Source organism: Ranitomeya variabilis, chromosome 1, assembly GCF_051348905.1.
Source record: "Ranitomeya variabilis isolate aRanVar5 chromosome 1, aRanVar5.hap1, whole genome shotgun sequence".
NCBI classification, from domain to species: domain Eukaryota; kingdom Metazoa; phylum Chordata; class Amphibia; order Anura; family Dendrobatidae; genus Ranitomeya; species Ranitomeya variabilis.
In genome coordinates this window covers 640,837,026-640,854,621 of record NC_135232.1, presented here as the reverse complement: position 1 = coordinate 640,854,621, position 17,596 = coordinate 640,837,026, and the positions used below count along the sequence as shown (strand labels likewise).

Below are 17,596 nucleotides of genomic sequence, written 5' to 3'. Positions count from 1 at the left end.
CAGATGCTCCAGTACTTTACTCTATATCCTGCTCAACCAATGTGCGTATCAGCAGTTCCTTGGATTTGTCGGACTGGAGGACCATCTGTGGGATCCTATTCCCAGATTATGCCCAACGGCCAGGTGCGGAGCAGACACAACTTTGTAAGTACACTCATGTTGCGACATTAATTAACCTTGAAAAATGCTTTACCAACATGATTACAGGAAGAATATTTTTTGCCTTAGTATGGAATTTTTTGATTTGTTTAGGAAAAAACAAAGATGATTAACATGATAAAGTGTTTATTACGTACATAGCTAATATTGATGTTGCGTTGGTTAATATTTTTGTTTACGCCAAACTGGTACAGAGGGGTGTGGACCCTGTCCTTTTTTTAACATATTTTGTTTGTTTTTTTAAGCAATTGTAACTTTACGCAAATCATTTAAGAAGTCATTTTATTATCATCGTTCAAATATGATCTATCAATGCCAACTGGTTTAAGCAATATGCAGAATGAGCTTAAACAATATTTGTTACCATGTCATTGCAGTGGATGATGTTATGACACGATGGCGCAGCATCAGGGACCAGTACCGGCGGGAAAGGCAGCAGCAGGCAAGAAGTGGGTCAGCAGCACCGCCCACAAAAAGGAAATACATTTACTACGATCGTCTGTCCTTTTTGGATGCCAGTATGGATCTAACGCAGTAAGTCAAAACAACACAACACATTTTTGTTTGAAAATATGATTTTTAATATTATTTGTTCTGGTTATTCCATGGCGCTTTACATGTAAGGAGGGGTAAACATTTTCTAAAAAATATAAAAAAATAATAATAAAAAAAAAAAAAAGGTCCAGGAGGAGAGAGGACCCTGCCCGCAAAGCCTCACAAGCTCCAACAAGGGATGAGTGAGAATACAGTAGGCGAGGGTAGAGCTGTTCATGCAGTGGTTTGGTCGATCGGTGGTTACAGCAGGTTATCTGATTGTTGGAAGAGGTGGGTCTTCATGCTCTTTTTGTAGCTTTCATTTGTAGGCAACAGTATGATGTGTTGTGGTAGTGGTTTCCACAGTAGGGGTGATACACGAGATAAATCTTGTATCCGATTGTGGGAAGAGGAGATAAGAGAGGAGTAGAGAAGGAGATCTTGTGAGGATCGGAGGTTGTGTGTTTGTAATTATCGGGAGATGAGGTCACAGATGGCTAATAAAATTATGTTACCAAATGACTCAACTATTAATGTTTTGTTTTTTGCTTTATTGTTTAATAACAGAACACAGTCCTACCTCACAGAGAGGGAGACCGGGTCTGATTCGGAGGCTGTAATTGATCCCATTAGTGTGGAAGAAGAGGTGGCAGGCCCATCTTTGGCCTCTTCTACCTCCATCCTTCAAGGTCCATCAGCTTCGGCATCACTACAGACAGCAGCAAGTGTTGAAGATGCAGCACCACCACCCTCAGCAGCACCTGATCATGTAAGCCAGGAAGAGCATGGCCACAGCAGCAGCCCTACTGGCCCACTGGTGTCCTCCCCACAGGAAGCTGGGGCTTCACGCAGAGGCCGCAGAAGGAGAGAGCTGCAAGCCACTAGGAGGGATGTGGACGCTGGGGTCCTCAATTATTTGGCCAGGGCAGCCACGGATGATGGAGAGGAGGCCTTTGCTCGCAGCCTTGCCCGGTACCTTCGTCCCCTTCACCGTGAGATGAGGCTACGTGTGAGAGGGTGTATTCAAATCCTGATTGATTTATGCACCCCTCCAAATAACCCCTATGAGGTGTTTGAATTTCTTGAGAGAAGGCAGCTTTCACAAGCTAACCTCTTGCGCCTTCAAATAACTCAACAGGTGCATGGTCAATCAGGATTTGAAGCACCTCCTCCACGTATGCCTACACCTCAACCCCTCCCAACCCAAAATCAACAAAGGCCAGCACCGTACCAAATGGCAGCCTACAACCCACCTTCCCAATATGGCCACTTTTCCAGACGCAGTGCTGTAGGCTGATCCCAACCTGGGTTTGGACAACATGGCCATTTTGGGGTTGGGTATGAATCCAGCCAAAATGTCCGTCAGCATGAGGGCCAGAGACAATTCCCTTATGGCCAACACCAAACTGGCCAATATGGACAAGGCCTGTATTTGGCTCAGCAACCCACAGCATCTTCACAGGGTGAAGGACAATTGGCCCAACAAAGGCCCCCTGAACAGGACCCTGAGCTGCCGCCATCTCCACCGCCAACTTACAGGGATCTGTAAGGCAATTATTTTTGTTTTTTATTCTTTTTGTTTGTTATGCAAAACCATGTTTTTGGTTCTTTTGTGCAGTATTTACACTTTGTTGTGTTTTGTTGTTGGTAAAAAATACCAAAAAGAAAAAAACAAACCATATGCCAAAAATATGGTTAAAAGTTAACAACAAAAGGCTTTTGCTCATAGTAAACAATGTTGTCACAAGCCAAATGATGTTTGTGGACCAATCATTATTACATCACACACATATGCTCTGTTCATAATCATATGGTAATTAAGTATGCAAATTGCCTCTTCTGAGAAAAAGAGGACTTAAACTCTATAGTGCCACCTGTTGGAAGTAGCGATCCTACAAGTCACAATCAACCCTTTAAAGAGTCGTACAATATGACTTGGGATAAAAGCCAAATCAGTATCTCAATTCGCAGACACGGTGTTTCGGGCTGTTGGCCCTCGTCAGTGCGAAGCATGAGAACTGATTTGGCTAGGTGAGAGGCTCTGGACTGGGGACTAAGGGGTAACGTTTCTCCTTAAGAAATTTAACACACAGAGTACTGTTTCTTTGGCAACAAAAATTATATTTTGATAATATATTTATAAAAGAAGGAAATCACAACTGAGAAACAGCATAATCTTGCCAGGGAGTAGCACCCTGCGGAGAAACTAAATAATTTGTGAAAACATCCCTAACTTTTATGCCAGAAAGGGGATGGCGCGGAGGAGGGCCATGTGGTGTAGGCCTAAACACATTGCTCAACATGTGTTCAGCAATATCAGCTGAGGAGCAATCATGTATGCGGGTATAATTGTGCAAAATTACAGAGGCGTTTATGACTTCAGTCACTGTATCCTCACAGCTGAATGGCAGACTGGAGGACACGCCATTTGGCCACCAGAATACCAAAGGCGCACTCCACCAGTCTCCGCATCCTAGAAAGATGCAAATTAAAGATCCTCCCCTGGTCGTCGAGGTTGCGCCGGGGATAAGGCCTCATGACGTGTCTCGTCAGTTGGAACGCCTCATCTCCATCAAGAACAAAAGGCACTGCTTCCGCATTGGAGCCTGGGAATTGTTGTGGTGGGAGGTCTAACTGGTTGTCACATAGCCGCCGACCCATAATGGACGAATTCAAGACCCTAGAGTCTCCAGTTCGGCCATAGGCCCCAATGTCTACAATTATAAACCTGTAGTTACTGTCAACTACAGCTAACAGAACTACAGAGAAAAACTGCTTATAATTGTAGAATTGGGAGCCAGAGTTCGGCGGCTTACGTACCCTTATAGAACATCCACGGCTCCAATGCAGTTTGGGAAGTCACAATTGTCCTGGAACCCAAGGGCTATTTTGAGCCAATCTGCCTGTTTTGGCTCAGGCATCACAAGTTCCTTGAGTTCATCCCATATTTGAATACAGGTTGCCCGCACAATGCCTGAAATTGTCGACCGGCAAATCAGAAACTCCAGGTGTAGTCCCGCATACGACAAGCCAGTGGACAGGAAGCTGAAAATGTAAAAAAATGAATATTAGGTATGTTACAAGAGTTCACACAAAACATGAAGAACCACAAGTAGATTGTATATTTTAAAATACATGCTTTACGCTGTAAAAGGAAAAATTTTCCAAGGGTACTTAACTATAACATTAAACCAACTTTTTAAGATCTGCTTATGACCTAATGTACACATATACATGAATAAACCTGCTAGAACACAACACATAAAAAAAAAATCAACATACAGTATGTGAGGATGTTGAACAGGGGCGGATTATCAGAGGGTCAATATGGGCGGTAGCCCAGGGCCCAGTGGCTTGGGGGGGGCCCTGAGCCACCGCAGATTGACCCTCTGATAATCCGCCGGAGTGTGACTGAATGCCCGGCCCGCCGGCATTTATGTGCCCCGCCCCCCGGACCCGGTGGGCAGAGAGAGGGGGTCCGCATCGGGCCCCTTCTCATCTGCTCACCGGGCCCCTTCCGGCGTTGCGGCGCTTTCCTATTGAGGTGCGGGCGCTCAATAGTTAACAACAGCCGCCAGCCAGCCAATTGGAGGCTGGCAGCTGAAGTCGGCCGCAGCTCACACGTCGCCGGCGTCTGACGTCATTGTCAGTCGCCGGTGAGTGTGCGCTGCTGGAGGGAGCTCGCCGCATGGAGCGCTGGTAAGGTGAGGAGACTGTTTTTTTTGGGTTTTTTTTATAAGCTAACGGTGGACTGTGGACACATTGGGGGCAATGCTGGAGACACTGGGGCAGATTGCTGGAGACACTGGGGCAGATTGCTGGAGACACTGGGGCAGATTGCTGGAGACACTGGGGCAGATTGCTGGAGACACTGGGGCAATGCTGGAGGACACACTGGGACTGATTGCTGTAGACACTGGGGCAGATTGCTGTAGACACTGGGGCAGATTGCTGTAGACACTGGGGCAGATTGCTGTAGACACTGGGGGCAATGCTGGAGACACTGGGGCAGATTGCTGGAGACACTGGGGCAGATTGCTGGAGACACTGGGGCAGATTGCTGGAGACACGGGCAGATTGCTGGACACACTGGGGGCAATGCTGTAGACACTGGGGCAGATTGCTGTAGACACTGGGGCAGATTGCTATAGACACTGGGGGCAATGCTGGAGACACTGGGGCAGATTGCTGGAGACACTGGGGCAGATTGCTGGAGACACTGGGGCAATGCTGGAGACACTGGGGCAATGCTGGAGACACGGGCAGATTGCTGGACACACTGGGGGCAATGCTGTAGACACTGGGGCAGAGTGCTGTAGACACTGGGGCAGATTGCTGTAGACACTGGGGCAGATTGCTGTAGACACTGGGGCAGATTGCTGGACACACTGGGGGCAATGCTGGAGACACTGGGGCAGATTGTTGGAGACACGGGCAGATTGCTGGAGACACTGGGGCAATGCTGGAGACACTGGGGCAATGCTGGAGACACGGGCAGATTGCTGGACACACTGGGGGCAATGCTGGAGACACTGGGGCAGATTGCTGGAGACACTGGGGCAATGCTGGAGACACTGGGGCAATGCTGGAGACACTGGGGCAATGCTGGAGACACTGGGGCAGATTGCTGGACACACTGGGGCAATGCTGGAGGACACACTGGGGCAGATTGCTGGAGACACTGGGGCAGATTGCTGGAGACACTGGGGCAATGCTAGAGACACTGGGGCAGATTGCTGGACATACTGGGGCAGATTGCTGGACATACTGGGGCAGATTGCTGGACACACTGGGGGTAATATGCTGGAGACAATGGGGCAGATTGCTGGAGACACTGGGGCAATGCTGGAGACACAGGCAGATTGCTGGACACACTGGGGGCAATGCTGGAGACACTGGGGCAGAGTGCTGTAGACACTGGGGCAGATTGCTGTAGACACTGGGGCAGATTGCTGTAGACACTGGGGCAGATTGCTGGACACACTGGGGGCAATGCTGGAGACACTGGGGCAGAGTGCTGTAGACACTGGGGCAGATTGCTGTAGACACTGGGGCAGATTGTTGGAGACACGGGCAGATTGCTGGAGACACTGGGGCAATGCTGGAGACACTGGGGCAATGCTGGAGACACGGGCAGATTGCTGGACACACTGGGGGCAATTCTGGAGACACTGGGGCAGATTGCTGGAGACACTGGGGCAATGCTGGAGACACTGGGGCAATGCTGGAGACACTGGGGCAGATTGCTGGACACACGGGCAATGCTGGAGGACACACTGGGGCAGATTGCTAGAGACACTGGGGCAGATTGCTGGAGACACTGGGGCAATGCTAGAGACACTGGGGCAATGCTAGAAACACTGGGGCAGATTGCTGGACATACTGGGGCAGATTGCTGGACATACTGGGGCAGATTGCTGGACATACTGGGGCAGATTGCTGGACACCCTGGGGGTAATATGCTGGAGACAATGGGGCAGATTGCTGGACACACTGGGGGCAATGCTGGACAATTGGACATACTGGGGCAGATTGCAGGACACACTGGTGGTAATATGCTGGACACACTGGGGCAATATGCTGGACATACTGGGGCAGATTGTTGAACACACTGTCTGGGGGCAATATGCTGGAGTCAGACACTGGAGCAGATTGCTGGAGACACTGTCTGGGGCAATGCTGGACACACTGGGGCAGATTGCTGGTTACTGGGGTAATATGCTGGACATACTGGGGCAGATTGCTGGACACACTGAGGGTAATATGCTGGACACACTGGGGGCAGGACTGGAGGCATGGGCAGAATGTAGAGACGGGGCAGAATGAAAGACATGGGACAGGATTGGATCATGGGGCAGGAGAATACGATGGAGACAGATGGGGCTGGATGGGGAGATCACATGGGGTAGAATGGATACTCATGAGTGCAGGATGGGAGAACATATGGCAGGAGCCAGGAATGAGACACACGGGGCCAGGGTGGGGAATATTATTACCATAGGGGCTAATTAAGGGATATTATTACTGCAGTGATGTATTTATTTTATTTTTTGAGTATACTGTTTTAAATGGGGGGGGGGGCGGTCCTGTTACTGTGCAGAGTGACTCTATATCGCCTTTTTTTCTCCATGTGTAATGTAGAAGTTGTGAAAAATTAAGTAATGTGTTCTGCAAGCAAAGCTCGAGATAACTGTGTTATTTCCTGCAGAAACGAGTCCTGGCTGGAAGAAATGATGGCGGTCTGTGCTGGATGAAAGATGAAGGACTTCACCTAGAGACGTCATTGGTGAGTCAGTGTTACCTATACATTGACACTATACACTATACTATATACAGAGGTCCTGTGTACAATGTCACCAGTGATCACTGTATTACCTATACACTATATACAGAGCTCCTGTGTATAATGTCACCAGTGATCTCTGTATTACCTCTACACAGACACTGCATACTAAGTACAGATCTCCTGTGAATACTGGCACTTTTGGTGATAGTATTGTGTTTTGTTTTTTTTATTATTACTGATCAGTATTGTAGTATTCAGTCACTATGTGGTGGTAATATGTGGTCTTGAAATGGTGTTGTGGTATTTGTCCCTTGAATGTGCTATTTGGTCACCAAGTGGTGGTAATATGTGGTCTTGACATGGTGCAGTGGTATTTGTTCCTTGTATGTGATATTATTCGATCACTGTGTTTGTAATTTGTGGTCTGGTCATGGCGCGGTGGTATTTGTTCCTTGTATGTGATATTATTGGTCAAAATATACCTAAATTATATTGCAGATTTTAACAAATATTTCATAGGTTACAGTAGAGTAGGGCCCGGAGATTTTTCTTGAATAATCTGGTTCGGGTATAATATGCCCCCCCCCCCCCCCCCGTCACATGACCCCCCTGTCACATGACCCCCCCCCCCCCGTCACATGACCCCCCGTCACATAACCCCCCCGTCACATGACCCCCCGTCACATGACCGGGGGGGCCCACAGTGTCTGAACAGCCCGGGGCCCTGGCTACCCTTAATCCACCCCTGATGTTGAATACATACCGTAAGATAAGGAGAAGACGCTCCTCTGCTGATATGGCTTTGCGCATCCTTGTGGCCTGATAGGTGATACCTGGACGTAATATCTCCAACAATATATCAAAGGTTCTGATGGTCATGCGACAGTACAGATAGAACTTGTCAGGATGTTCCCGCAGAGCTGTATAGAGCCTCTGAAAATGGCCTTTAGTGAGGCGTTTAGACAGAAGAGGATGCACCGACATTCTTGCTCTCCTCCTTCGCGGATCTACAATCACAGGGTATGGCTGGCCAAACCAATGCGACAAGACCCAGTTAAACAAAACCCACTGAGTTGGGGTGAAGTGCAGTAGGTCAGACATGGTGCAAACGTTACCACAACACAACAACAGATGCACAACCACAAAATGGCCATATGGGAGGGTGCCACCTGTTGTAGAGGCCTTAAATAGGGTTGATGATGGTGATTTTAAATCAAAATCCGTTAAATGTCCATTTTGTCAGATTGCGTGAAAAATACGCATTACGGATGTCATACGGATTACATACACAACATTACATGCGCAAAATACGCGACCACACCTTGCCAACGGATTACATACGGATCACCATTTCTGGAATTTTGTGGCGTATTACGGACATATAATACGGACCGTATTTCCATACGCTGAGTGTGACGCCGCCCTGAGAGGGAGGTGCATGTCTCCAACCAGCATACAAAGACTTGGTAACCTCTTCAGCGCCAATGGAAACGAAGTCCATTTAATATGAGGAACAAAACACACAGGCTAAATGGAAGATCTGTGGTTCAAAACACAAAGATCGCCTAACCCCAATTCTGCTGGTGTCTGATGGTCCCGGCACTCATCCTGGTCTCAGATTTCACCAGAACTCATGCCACAGATGTGACCCGGGCATCAGATAACAGAACAAAGCAGACGCTTATGCCGAGTCTGAACAGAGAGTTTGTGCTTTAGAAATGACAAACTGCCCTCATACAGAAGTGTAAGCTATTATAATTATTATTTATTATTATAGCGCCATTTTTTCCATGGCGCTTTACATGTGAGGAGAGGTGTACATAATAAAGCTACATAAAGCTACACCAGGTACAATGGGAGGCCGCCCAGTAGCTGAGCCATGTCCATCAGTGAGCGAGCACAGTACGCTGCCCAAAGCTTACTCCGTAGTTATATACACACATGTAAGGCTACGTTCACATTTGCGTTGTGCGCCGCAGCGTCAGCGCCGCAGCGCACAACGCAAACGAAAACGCGGCAAAACGCACGCTAAAACGCTGCGTTTTGCGCCGCATGCGTCCTTTTTGGCCGAAAGTTGGACGCAAAAAAAATGCAACTTGAAGCGTTTCTTGCGTCCAACGCTTGCGGCCATGCGGCGCAAAACGCAGCACAACGCATGTCCATGCGCCCCCATGTTAAGTATAGGGGCGCATGACGCATGCGGCGCCGCTGCGGCGCCCGACGCTGCGGCGCTGACCGCAAATGTGAACGTAGCCTAACAGGTATAAACTATCACATACACAGCAGCTCTATACTGACTTATGTTACTGACTTTATAGCACTTTCATCCTGCAGACACTAGATGGCGCTGTGGTTCCTGATGACGTCACGGCTCCTTCAGCCTCGAGTCTAGTCGGTAATAGCAGCAATAGACATTGCTGGGTGCGGTGGCGTGCACCTGTAATCCCAGCTACCAGGGAGGCTGAGGCTGGTGGATCTCTTGAGTCCAGGAGTTCTGGCCTGCCCTGTGCTATGTCGATCGGGTGTCCACACTAAGTTCGGCATCAATATGGTGATTCTGGGGGAGCTTGGAGCTACCAGGTTGTCCTAATGAGGGGTGAACCGGCCCAGGTCAGAAACGGAGCAGGTCAAAACCCCCACAGGTCAAAACCCCCACCGGCACAGGTCGGAAACGGAGCAGGTCAAAACCCCCGTGCCGATCAGTAGTGGGACCGCGCCTGTGAATAGCCAGTGTCGAGCAGCCTGGTCAACACAGCGTGACACAGACTTTTGATACAAGCAGAAAATATTCAATTTATAGCACAAAATCATCATTATATCATTACCCTCAGTTACATCTGGAACAATTATTATTGATTGGAAGCTCGAGATAATAAACTGTACAAAACGTTTACATTTTTCCTAAAATACGTATCTATCCATGTATTTGTGCTTTCTCACTATTTCTCCATATTCTGCTTTTCTGCCTCCTGATCTCTATGTGATGCAGTTACCCTGAGTGCTACTGACACCTACTGGTATAACTTAGAAAATGCTTCTATCTTTGTGCAGTACTGGTTATTACCAGTAGAGACCGCTGCGCTCCAAACCTTCAGAACAGAACAGTAATCATTGACACTGAGCAATTCCCGTTATAATAAGGTTGCAGTGCAGCCATCATCAGGGAATAATGTATTGTCTAAATCAGGATTTTTTGGTCAATCTTTCTCCCCATATAACAATCTGTGTTAAAAATAAAAAGTAGTAATATAATTTTATAATTATTATTTATGCTTAGAGCACCATTGAGTCCATGTAAGGGGTTACATACAGTGTACAAATAAAAAAAACACGGTGAACAAACTAATAATGACAGACTGGTACAGAAAAGAGAGGGCCCTACCCTTGCAGGCCTACAGTCTCGAGGATAATGGGATGGAGACAGTGGGGTAGGGGGTCACGGCAGCTTAGGTGGTGGTGAGGTGGTAGTAGGGTCATGTCAGGCTGTAGGCCTTCCTGGAGAGGTAGGTTTTCAAGTTCCGTCTGAAGGTTCCGACTGTGGCAGATAATCAAACGTGTCGAGGCACAGAGTTCCAGAGGATGGGGGACACTTATGAGTAGACTTGGAGGCAATTGGGGGTGAAATTTATGAGTGTGGAGAATAGAAGGAGGTCTTGGGAAGACCGGAGGTTGCGTGTTGGAAGATATCAGGAGATTAGTTCAGAGATATATGGAGGAGACAGATTATGGATGGCTTTGTGGGTCAGTGTTAGCAGATTTAACTAGATACGCTGGTGAATTGTCATGCTGTGGTGGTCTTCAGTAAGGAAGGGGGGCCTCACACTATCCCTGGAAATGGGACCCTAACTATCCCTGTCCTGGGCATACTCTAAAAGGCAGAAAAGCCCAAGTCTCTGACCTTACTATGCTCCTGTTAGTGTCCTAATCTGTCCCCTCCCCCAGGAGGCCTGGGACAGATATGTTAGTCTATAAACTTGTAAGACAAACAGAAATAACAAAAAGCAACTTACATACAAAAAACTGTCACCATTGGTAGAGAGGAATAAAGGAAAGGATAGGAATGCACAAACCAACTGGGAATTGGATAAAAGAGAAAGCATACACCCAAAAACAGCAAGCAACAATCTCCAGCAGCAGCTACGAACTCCAACTTCAGCACACCAACTCCAGCAAGCCAGGAAGTAAACTTTCACAGGCAGGTTGTCAGGACTCTGAACATTTTTTTATTACCTTTTGTGCATTACTGCCCTTTTCCAAGATGGCGTCTTTGGTCTCATGTGCACTGTGTCGTCCTGCTATAAAACTCCTCCCCAGCCTTCAGTCTGTGCTAGAGTATTCTGCCTTGCATCCAGCTCCTGTCCCTGGTGACTCCCTGGTTATATACCTGCTCCTGTGAACCTGTGTGGTGATCCCGCTACTCTGCTCTGAGTTCCTGCTGCATACACCAGTTTCCTGCTGCTTGTTTACTTCCATCTGCATTTGCTGGACATGTAAGCTGTTGCTGCTCTGCAAAAACCTGAGACTATTACCCAGGCCTCCCTGGTTGAGCTAAGATATTATTTGAACTGCCTTATAAGCATATCTATCTGTGTTTGGACTAAAACAAGGACTTATTCGTGTCAAGTATCCTCAAGAATAATTTTGCTTCATAGACTTTCTGCGTGATTGCATTTTCCTCTGAAGTTTCCTATAGACTGCTAAGCTGTGTTTAATATTTACACCAAGTGTTGTGGACTTGAGTTTCTCTCTGCACCTGTTTGAATCACCGTGTGATAATATAGACTTTACCACTTATAAAACTGTGTCATGTAGTCTTGTTCCACGCAAAGAGTCTCCTGAGTTATCCCCTATAATTATTACAGGATACTCTAGCCACAAAAGAGGAGACTGCTGGAACAATGACTGCAGAGAGCAGATTAGAGCAGGTGTTTTCCATAATTAGATCACTGCAGAAGGATGTGGAAGGTCTGCAAAAGAAGTTTGGAAGCTTTGAACACAATCAACAAGTGTCTGGACAGACTTTGCAGGACTTAAGCACCCGCATGGCAGCCCAGGAAAACAAACTTGCTGGCATAGAGTCCCAGTATGGACGGGCTTTTCAGGACATAAGCACGCAAATAGCTGCACAAGTGACTTTACCCTCTGGGCAACCACCACCAGCTAGCCCACCTAAGTTGCCCCCATTCAGATTTAATGATCGCAAACAAATCGCGACAAATTTCGTAGCTTTGTGAATCAATGTATGCTATATTTTGATGTGCAGGCTGACTGTTTTCCTAATGATAGATCCAAAGTATTGTGTGTAATAATGCTGCTGACCGCACGAGCGCTCGCCTGGGTGAATCCGACGATTGAGTCTTGTGACCCATGGTTAAATAACTTGGATGATTTCTTGGCCGCTATGGCATTAATGTTTGATGACCCTAATCGCCGTGCAACTGCTTAATCTGCTTTATTGTCTTTACACCAGGCTAAACGTTCTGTTATTGAGTATGCTACTGAATTCAGGAGATTAGCGGAAGATACCAATTGGGACAGTTATGCACAATTGCCTATTTTTAAAAGGGGTCTGTCTAGTATTGTAAAAGATTAACTAGCTTGCTCTGAGTCACCACAAGAGCTAGAGACATTTATACAGCATTGTGTGCGCATAGACATTCGCCTTACTGAGCATAGGCAGGAGAAGTTTGCTGCATATAGCCGTATTTCTAACTTTTCCCTTCCTTCCAAAGAGCCTGCAGGTAAAACATCTCGGGAGGAGGAGGCGGTGCCCATGCAAATTGATTCCGTTCAGAGGTGCGAGATCAATGAGCGCCGGGAGCATCGCCTTCGTGAAAGTCTATGTTTCTACTGCGGCCAGTCTGACCACTTCTTGATCAATTGTCCCAAGTGTCCTAGACGGCCTAACAAGGTGCTAGCAGCAGTAGGGGAGTATGACAACTGTGATTATGAATCTGACATCTCTGAATGTAGCTTGCCTTTAAACGCTGTATTCCATTCACTTTCTATGACTTCACCCCCCAAGGAGCTTAAGGAAAAGAACTCTCACTGTTCTCTCCCTATTAACATCCTGTGTTCAGGACAGTGGATTTCCAGTGCAGCTATGATTGACTCTGGTTCAGGTGGCAATTTCATGGATATCGCATTTGCCAAGGAACATGGTATTGAAATTCAGCAAAGAGCTTCTCCAATTACCATGGAAACAGTGGATGGGTCACCTTTAATCTCTGGGCCTGTGGATCAGGAGACCGTACCCCTTGAAATTTTGTTGGAGCCTAATCATCAGGAGCAACTTTCTTTCTTGCTAATTTCTTCTCATTTTCCTGTGATTTTAGGCATTCCTTGGCTGCGTTCTCAGAACCCAATTATCAACTGGAAGACCAAGGAGATTATCTTTCCAACAAGGAGCAACTCAGCGTTAACAGAAGCTGTCCCTGAGTCCACGGCTACGGAACTACATGTACAGGTAGTTACTTTACCTCCAGCATATAAAGAGTTTTCTGACATCTGTGACAGGAAGAATGCAGATCAGCTTCCTCCACACAGGCATTATGATTGTCCCATTGAGCTGCTTCCTGGGGCAGCTATTCCTTTTGGTAACGTATACCCTTTGGCGGCACCTGAGCTTCAAGCCTTAAAGGAGTATATTGATGAAAATCTGGCCAAAGGCTTCATACGTTCTTCTTCCTCACCAGCAGAGGCACCTATATTTTTTGTAAAAAAGAAGGCTGGGACCCTGAGACCCTGTATTGACTATCGGGAACTCAATAAGGTAACCGTACGAAACCGTTACCCTTTGCCTCTGATTCCCAAATTACTGGAAAGAGTCCGCCATGCTAAGGTGTTCTCTAAACTGGATCTTCGTGGGGCTTATAATTTGGTGCGTATTCGTCCAGGGGATGAGTGGAAGACAGCATTCCGGTGCCGGTATGGACACTTTGAATATCTTGTGATGCCCTTCGGGCTTTGTAACGCCCCTGCAACGTTTCAACTCCTTGCTAATGACATTTTCAGAGATTTGTTGGACCAGTTTGTGGTGATCTATTTGGATGATATTCTAATCTTTTCTGACTCTTTACAGGAACATGAAGAACATGTCAAAACTGTTTCAAGACATCTGAAAGAGAACCATCTGTATATTAAGCCGGAGAAATGCGAGTTCTATCGTTCTGAGATACAGTTCTTAGGTTATGTCATCTCTCCCCAGGGGCTGAACATGGAATCTGGTAAGAATCAGGCTTTCCTTGACTGGCCGGTACCCAAGAACATTAAGGAGATCGAACGTTTTATTGGTTTTGCAAATTTCTACAGACGCTTCATTCAAAATTTTTCTGATATTGTCCGTCCCATTACTTCCTTGACAAAGAAGGAAAAACCCTTTAAGTGGTCATCACAGGCTCAAGAAGCTTTTGATCGGCTTAAGATCTGTTTCACATCAGCACCGCTGTTGATACACCCAGATCCAACACTTTCTATCATTGTGGAGGTGGACGCTTCTGATAATGCTTTGGGGGCTATTCTCTCCCAAAGAACTGGAGAGAAGGGTCTGCTACATCCTTGTGCTTTCTTTTACCGTAGACTAACCTCAGCAGAGAAGAATTACGAGACAAGGAATTGCTGGCTATTATTGCGGCTTTCAAAGAATGGAGGCATCATCTGCAAGGAGCTGCAAAACAGATCATAGTGCTAACTGACCATCGCAATTTAGAGTTCCTTAGATCCGCTAGATGTCTTTCTCCTCGTCAGGCTCGTTGGAACTTATTTTTAAATCAATTTAACTTTGTTATCTCGTACCGTCCAGGTTCTCGTAATGGGAAGGCTGATGCCTTATCCCAAATCCATGCTGCAGATTCCGTACCTGAAGCCCCGTCCAAGACCATTCTATCTGATGCCAATTTCATCGGAGTTATCAACGATCAGGACTTGTGGAAGGAGTGCAGGGAGGCCTATGACGGTGATGTATTTCTGGCCAACCCACCTGTGGATATTAATCTTGTCTTTAAGGGTGGCATGTGGTTCAGAGATCGACGTATCTACGTCCCTGAGGTCGTCCGTCTGCAGATCCTCAAGTTGGTACATGACTCCAAGTTGGCTGGTCACAGGGGGGTACAGAAGACACAAGAGTTCCTGAGCCGATTCTTCTGGTGGCCAACTTGCCTGAAGGATACCAAGGACTATGTTCTCTCTTGCGAGGTATGTGCTCGTTACAAGACCCCTCATGTGGCACCTACAGGTCTTCTACAACCAATACCTGTTCCGTCCCGCCCTTGGGGGTCTATATCAATGGACTTTATTGTGGAGCTGCCTACATCGGGGGGCATGAATACAATCATGGTGGTAGTTGATCGCCTGACTAAAGCTGCTCACTTTGTTCCGTGCACCGGCCTCCCCTCAGCTAAAGATACAGTGAACTTGGTTATACAGAATGTGTTTCGGTTGCATGGGGTTCCGGATGAGATCATCTCTGACCGTGGAGTACAGTTCACTTCAAGATTCTGGAAGGGGTTTTGCTCTGCACTCAATATTAATGTCTGTCTCTCTTCCGCTTACCATCCCCAGACAAATGGTCAGACTGAGCGTACCAACCAGACGCTGTAACAATATCTAAGATGCTATGTCAGCCATCTCCAGGATGACTGGTTGGAGTTGCTGCCGTTAGCCGAATTTTCATATAACAATTCTCAGAGCGCCTCCACTAAATTTACACCTTTCTTTGCCAATCTGGGTTATCATCCGTGTATCTTACCTAGGTCTCCAATTAATTCTCCGGTTCCGGAAGTGGAGGAAAGGCTGACTGCGATGAGGCAAAATCTGGAGGTTCTGAAGGAATCCCTGACCACAGCTCAAGAACGTTATAAAAGATCGGCTGATAGATTCCGTAAACCTGCACCCACGTTCAAGGTAGGAGATTCCGTGTGGTTAGCAACTAAGAATCTGAAGCTAAACGTTCCTTCACAAAAACTTGGACAGAAATTCATTGGCCGTTTCAAGATCAACAGTATTGTGAGCTCTGTGGCCTGCCGGCTGAAGCTGCCTAGGACTATGAAGGTACATCCAGATTTTCATGTATCTTTACTAAAGCCTGTATCTCCTAATACCTTCCAGGGACATGTTGTGCCACCTCCGCAGCCTGTGGTGATTGATGGGCAAGAACAATTTGTGGTGGAGGAAATTGTTGATTCCAGGATTCCCAGGAATCGGCTCCAATATCTGATAAGATGGCAGGGCTATCTCCCTGAGGAAGACTCTTGGGAACCTGTGGAAAACATCAATGCCCAACAGAAGATTTCTCGTTTTCATCAGAGATTCCCTGAGAAACCAGGTCCAGGATCGTCCTGAGGCCTCTTCTAAGGAGGGAGTAATGTCAGGACTCTGAACATTTTGATTACCTTTTGTGCATTACTGCCCTATTCCAAGATGGCTTCTTTGGTCTCATGTGCACTGTGTCTTCCTGCTATAAAACTCCGCCGCAGCCTTCAGTCTGTGCTAGAGTATTCTGCCTTGCATCCAGCTCCTGTCCCTGGTGACTCCCTGGCTAAATACCTGCTCCTGTGAACCTGTGTGGTGATCCTGCTACTCTGCTCTGAGTTCCTGCTGCATACACCAGTTTCCAGTAATCCTCCTTCATCTGCTGCTTGTTTACTTCCATCTGCATTTGCTGGACATGTAAGCTGTTGCTGCTCTACAAAAACCTGAGACTATTACCCAGGCCTCCCTGGTTGAGCTAAGATATTATTTAAACTGCCTTATAAGCATATCTATCTGTGTTTGGACTAAAACAAAGACTTATTCGTGTCAAGTATCCTCAAGAATAATTGTGCATCATAGACTTTCTGCGTGATTGCATTTTCCTCTGAAGTTTCCTATAGACTGCTAAGCTGCGTTTAATATTTACACCAAGTGTTGTGGACTTGAGTTTCTCTCTGCACCTGTTTGAATCACCGTGTGATAATATAGACTTTACCACTTATAAAACTGTGTCCTGTAGTTGTCTTGTTCCACACAAAGAGTCTCCTGAGTTATCCCTATAATTATTACACAGGTATGATAATGTCTGGCCAGGTTTTATAGAGAGAGAAAATAAGCAGGTCAGGAGCATCTGTGAGAGGGAGGTGCATGTCTCCAACCAGCATACAAAGACTTGGTAACCTCTTCAGCGCCAATGGAAACGAAGTCCATTTAATATGAGGAACAAAACGCACAGGCTAAATGGAAGACCTGTGGTTCAAAACACAAAGATCGCCCAAACCCCAATTCTGCTGGTGTTTGATGGTCCCTGCACTCATTCTGGTCTCAGATTTCACCAGAACCCATGCCACAGATGTGACCCAGGCCTCAGATAACAGAACAAAGCAGACACCTATGCCGAGTCTGAACAGAGAGTTTGTGCTTTAGAAATGACAAACCACCATCATATAAAAATGTAAGCTACACCAGGTACAACGGGAGGCCGCCCAGTAGCTGAGCCATGTCCATCAGACAGCGAGCACAGTATGCAGCCCAAAGCTTACTCCGTAGTTAAATACACACATGTAACAGGTATAAACTAGCACATACATGCAGCTCTATACTGACTTATGTTACTGACTTTATAGCACTTTCATCCCGCAGACACTA

The 17,596-nt window shown here is 46.8% G+C and overlaps 1 protein-coding gene across 1 annotated transcript; it reads left to right on the top strand.

Annotated features, from left to right (window-relative positions):
- The first annotated feature begins 405 nt into the window (after positions 1-405).
- Positions 406-2,363, top strand: LOC143814648 (uncharacterized). Its single transcript, XM_077293466.1, has 2 exons — positions 406-693; positions 1,261-2,363. Exons 1-2 carry the CDS (start codon positions 500-502, stop codon positions 1,988-1,990), a joined length of 924 nt encoding a protein of 307 aa, XP_077149581.1. The 5' UTR covers positions 406-499; the 3' UTR covers positions 1,991-2,363.
- Positions 2,364-17,596: the final 15,233 nt, after the last annotated feature.